Source organism: Cupressus sempervirens, chromosome 8 (genome assembly GCF_028749045.1).
Source record: "Cupressus sempervirens isolate cs-2001-9-10 chromosome 8, ASM2874904v1, whole genome shotgun sequence".
Classification (NCBI taxonomy): domain Eukaryota; kingdom Viridiplantae; phylum Streptophyta; class Pinopsida; order Cupressales; family Cupressaceae; genus Cupressus; species Cupressus sempervirens.
This window is the reverse complement of record NC_143125.1, coordinates 221,126,113-221,131,833: the sequence shown is the minus strand read 5'-3', so window position 1 is coordinate 221,131,833 and position 5,721 is coordinate 221,126,113. Positions and strand designations below refer to the sequence as shown.

The following is a 5,721-nucleotide window of genomic DNA, read 5'->3' as shown; positions in this document are numbered from 1 at the left end:
GCTATAAGAACGCTTTTCTCGGAGCATCTTCATGTTGCACTATTTTCGCTTAAATTTTAGTGCATTTTAATGTTTAACTAAACTATTTTTCCTCTTTGATTAAAGATACTGATGTTTTCTAATGACACATCAGCATATTCAAAAGCAAATTTGTCCTCCAAAGAATATGTAACTTTAATCTCATTATTATTTATCTATTGTTATTTTTCTTCTTTATTTATGGATAATTTTGTGGTTAATCATGATAATGAATATTTACTTACACACCTATTCAAAATGAGATATGTTTAGCCAGAGTAAGCTATATATTGAACATTTTAAAATAAAACCGTGTGACAATGTCAATTAAAATCTTTCATAATTTTTTTAAGATTGTGAAATACAATTTATCATTATTATGGTGATTCTCTAAGTTTATCTCATCTTTGTCCAAAATAATTATCATTTAAAGTCAAACATTACCCATACTAAGGTACAATTGAAGATCTTTGAGATCGTTCATCAAACCCTATCTAAACTAGCAGTTGGCTCTTATGATTAGCCAACGAATTTTGATTTTTTTAAAAGTGACATGTCCTCTACAATGCAATAACTAAATAATTATTGCTATGTAAAAAGAATTAGAAAAAAGTATTATTCATTAATTAGACAAAAATGTAAATATTATGAAACTACACAATTGTTATACTTTTTAAATCTTTTGTATGTACTTGTTTTAAGAAACATGGCTATATTTCAAAATGATGATAACTATTTTATGTTACAAAATAATATCTTCTATCAAAATTAACATAAAGGGCATAACAAAATAACTATTGACAACCAATTTGAAGAAAACTGATGATGTAATAGCCTCCAAAACAACATGATTTACATTATGTCTCTTATGACGACAAATATGCGCCACTACATGACATTTGTTTCAAATTGAAAATAGTATTTTTGGATATTATAAAATCTGAAAACATTGAATGGGCGGTTCCATGATACTGATATAATATGAACTTGTGAGTGGAATAATATTTAATATGTAGTGGGAATAACACAAAGTATATTTAGTGGCACATTGATTACCATTACTGACACCTGAATTCTTTATATACATACTTTATAATCAAGGGTCTAAGATGATTGAAAAATATAACCTCACCTTATTCCTTGTCTTCGCTTTCATAGAAATTCATGTGGTCCACAGAAGCTTTAATATCTCATCCTCCACATACCTTTCCCCTTCATTATTCCATGTATACACAATCTCCCCTTCATCTACCATCTTGCACCCCCACAAGCTCTCAGACCCAAATCAGTAGATGACTTTGCAATTCCCCATTTCAAATGTCACTGGTTCCTGCTACTCGAATACAGGTAAATCCGCTCTTTTGTTTAGAATATCAACTAACATGTTGAAAAATCCTGAATATCAAAAGATATATTAGATTTCCACATTTTATGATGTTGGGTATTGGAATTTGTATCAATTTCTTTGCAGAATAAAATGTTTAGAGCTGGTTATGTTAAATTTATTATCAACATTGAATGAAATGATAAGATTTCAATGTGTTGAATTTCTTTCATGAACGTTTCATTAGGAAAATATACTAATTGTTGAAGATATTAGATTTCTACAAGGGATTTCTAAATGTAATTGCTTCAACGTTAAGTAGAATATCTAAATTTGATTATCAACATTGAATAGACTATCAAAATTTGACACTGCCCAATTTTCTTCATCAACATTTGATGAAAACATAAAAATGTTTGTTGTATTGTGAGCACAGACGGTCGAGATGAGAGTACCCATGTATTCTTATGGATGCGAGAGAAAAATTAGAAAGGCTCTCTCCCAATTTAAAGGTGAAAAACATTGCTTTTTTTAATGGAAACATTAAAAACTTCAAATTATCAATGTTTAAATCATTGCCCACTTCAAGTTTTGAATGTTTTGTATCATGGTTTCAGGATTGCTATCTGTGGAGATAGACTTTCAACAGCAGAAAGTGCGTGTAACAGGAATGCTAAACAGGGATCAAATCCTTTGTGCAATAAAAGCAAAGCGTAAGGATGCTGAGTTTTGGTTATCATGTAAAGATGATCAGATATTGAGCCTCCCTGACAACGATTCAGGGAAATTGAATGACCCTCCTGCCAATGGCCGCAAGAAGAGGAAGAAAAAGGTCACTTTTGCAGAAGAAGAGCAAATTTATGATTAGATTAGTTGTTAAACATGAAGAGCTTATAATTCTATTCAGTATGCTCAATGAAACTCACAGATCCAAAACGCCTACATCTTTTCAATGTAAATAGACATGAATTTGAAGTAGCTTGTTTATACTTAATAAAAACATTTAGCCATGTTCATAGAATCTAGAACTTATTTTTATGCAACTAGACACTTTTTTGTTGTATTGGATGAGTTGTAGGTGCATCTATAACACTTAGTATTGATCCTTTGATAGATCTCTTATGAGTAGCTACCAATTTGAGATCTTGATTGATTGCTACCTAGCTGTCTAAGGAATGGAGGAATTTTTTCTGCTTTGAATATTGTTGAAGATTTGATCATCTTTAGACAGAGAATTATTTATTCTTTTTAACTTACCACTATCTAAATGTTTGACTAACCAATAATGTTTTCTTTGGGCATTCGTCACATGACTTAATAGCCTCCTATGTTCTATAAGTCTAATATTTTTATGGGACGTGATCTTCTTATTCAATGACAACTCTAGATTGTAACACTAAATACGTACAGTTCATTTTTTTCCGACAGATCCTTTTTCTCACAGATCCTTCAACCTCAAAAGAAGAAATGTTAGTGATTATAATGTTTTGATGTTATTGATTCTCTCTATTTCAAATGCTAAGTCATGTGAACTATCACATTTATGTCTTTTGTTGCAAAGCAAAATGACTTGGCTTCCTTTGGATGAGTTCATATGTATTGAAGGTGTGGATTGGCAGGGTGAATGGGGAACGACATGAGAGATCTTATTCGAGCAATGGGAGACAAGATGTGAGAGTAGAGTTTGGTGTGTTGATTCCCATGGAAATGTGTGCATGATAAGAGAGGAAGTGAAGTCTGTAACTTTATTCCCTGGAATAAGTTTCAGTTTCAAGTGGGTCCATGGCTTTCTTTTGGGGGTGCTTTATGAAATCATTACTTGCTGCTCAAGGAAAGACTAGAGATTCCTTTCAAAGGAGCTGAAATTGATGTATCTATTTGAAAAAAAGGAATAAAGCACTGTGGTGACAAAATCACAATGGGAAAATGAGTTTAAATTAAGAAATATCATAATGGTTAAGCTGTTGATGTTTTGTCTTTTTTCAATTTGAATAGTTTTGTTTGATTTCAATATAAAATTTAATTATTTAAAAACTTATATTTTTAAGTAATTTGAGTTATATCTGTTCTAAATTGTTAGAGATTATTTTTTAATTTGTATATTTACTTTAATTTTAATATCTTTATTTATAATTTTATATCTAGGAGAAATTTATAGTGGTATAATTATATAAACCATATATTGATATTAAATTATTATAAAATGGGTAATAAATAAAATAATAATATCAGACCTTTTTTTAACATGTTTAAGGTGAGAACTAAATATTTATTATCTTTTTTATATGTTTTCACGTGATTTGATTTTAAGTTCTATAAGAAATCATTTATTTAAATATATTTTCTTCAAATGTAAGAGTTAGATCTCATAATGAGTAAGTACTTTGATAATTAATCTATATAGAATAGTTTGAAATGTAATTAAACAAAGGTAAAAATAATTTGAAATATTTAATACATCATTAACATCCTAAAAAATTTCTACATGAATGAAAATGAATGATTTTAAATAAAAACTTAAAAACAAAAATAGAACTAATAGCATGACAATAATGTGAACTAAGAACATAATACAAAATGAAGCTCACATAACAAACAATGCAGTTCACCTTATTCTTCATTCTAAGAAAGTTAAGATTATTTCATCCATTACAATGCATGAATAAGTTTAGTTTGAAGTATTTGTTGGCCCAGATTGAAAAACAAGATAAAATATGTAGAAAGTGGAAACCATAGAAAGTGGAAACCATTTATTATTTGATGTTCCTTCACACAAACAGAACAACAAAGAAAATTTATAAAAGAGACAGCAATAACAGTTATAAACTGTTATACAAAACTGTCGGAAGTAAAAACAAACTATAACAAATAAACTAATACAAAACAAAACCTAATCTAATATTTAGAGTGTAAGAAACCTGAAGATTGATATTAACATCCCCCCCTTAATTTGAAGGGATTAAACCAAGCATTCCTCTAAACTTTTCAAACTTTTCTCTGCCCAATGCCTTAGTAAAAATGTCTAATGATTGATCTACAGTGGGACAATATTTCAGCTATATACTGAGATCTTTTACATGATGCCGAATCAAATGATACTTTGTGTTGATGTGCTTGGTGCGATCATGAAATATTGGATTTTTAGCCATTTTGATAGCAGATTGATTGTCAATGAGGAGTGGTGTTGAGGAAACCTGTGGTGTTTACAAGTCCTCAAGAAACCTTCTAAGCCATAAAATTTTCCGAGTTGCTTCAAATGCTGCAATATATTCAGCTTCAAAAGAAGAGACAGCTAAGACTAATTATTTTTTAGATTTCCAAAAAATTGCACCAGACCCAAGGTGCATTAAAAAATCAATAGTAGATTTACCATCTATTGAGTCACTTGCATAATCTGAATCTGAATATCCAATCAAAGAAAACTCTTTTGTTTTAGATTATTTCAGTCCATAATGTTGAGTGCCTTTTGGATACCCAAGAATTCTTTTAGCAGCTGACCAATGAGCTTGGCGGGGTTGTTGCATAAACCTTGAAAGAACTCCAACAGAAAAAGCAATATCTAGACAAGTGGTTGTGACATAGATCAAACTACAAACAAGTTTCCTATATAAAGTTGTATCAACTAATGTCGAGGAGTCATCTAATGTGAGTTTGATATTTTGCTCTATGGGATTACTAAGTGGTTTGCAATCAGCCATGCCAAACTTCTGCAAAAGATCACCAATATATTTTTGCTGGGTAATAAAAATAGAATAAGGTTTTTGAATCATCTCAATACCTAAATAGTAATGAAGATGACCTAAATCAGTCATATCAAAACCCTGCTTCAATTGTTGTTTCACATCTTGAATAGTATTTTCATCACTACAAGTGATAAATAAGTCATCCACATAAACAACAAGATAGATAATAATGTTATCAATCTTTTTAACAAAAAGTGTTGCATCATCAAACTCAAAATGCTGAAAATTCAACTTCAACAGATGCTCAGTAAGCTTTTCATACCAAGCCTGAGGAGCTTGTTTCAAACCATATAAAGATTTTTGAGCTTGCATACCTGATGTTCTTTCCCATTGCTGACATACCCTCCAGGTTGAGTCATATAGATGATTTCTTTGAGATCACCATTTAAGAATGCAGTTTTGACGTCCATTTGGTGAATTTTCCACCCATTTTGAGCTACAAGACTTAACAAAGCACAGATGGTTGTCCATTTTGTTGTAGGTGCAAATGTTTCAACAAAATCTATTCCCTCTTTTTGAGAATATCCTTTCGCAACAAGTCGAGCTTTATTTTTTTCAAGGGTGTCATTTGCTTTATATTTATTTCTAAAAATCCACTTGCAACCAATAGGCTTACAACCAAGTGGTGGATCAATC

The 5,721-nt window shown here is 30.4% G+C and overlaps 1 protein-coding gene across 3 annotated transcripts; it reads left to right on the top strand.

The window, feature by feature from the left end:
* The first annotated feature begins 1,134 nt into the window (after window positions 1-1,134).
* Window positions 1,135-3,308, top strand: LOC149542289 (copper transport protein ATX1-like). 3 transcript variants are annotated; one of them, XM_089796193.1, is made up of 4 exons: window positions 1,135-1,365; window positions 1,779-1,854; window positions 1,960-2,174; window positions 2,962-3,308. In XM_089796193.1, exons 1-4 carry the CDS (start codon window positions 1,336-1,338, stop codon window positions 2,980-2,982), a joined length of 342 nt encoding a protein of 113 aa, XP_089652319.1. In that variant the 5' UTR covers window positions 1,135-1,335; the 3' UTR covers window positions 2,983-3,308. The 3 variants fall into 3 exon arrangements, 2 of the variants coding, with proteins under 2 accessions (XP_089652319.1, XP_089652318.1); XR_016355183.1 differs by having other exon boundaries at window positions 1,136-1,365; window positions 1,960-2,296; XM_089796192.1 differs by lacking the exon at window positions 2,962-3,308 and having other exon boundaries at window positions 1,136-1,365; window positions 1,960-2,363.
* The last annotated feature ends 2,413 nt before the right edge of the window (window positions 3,309-5,721 follow it).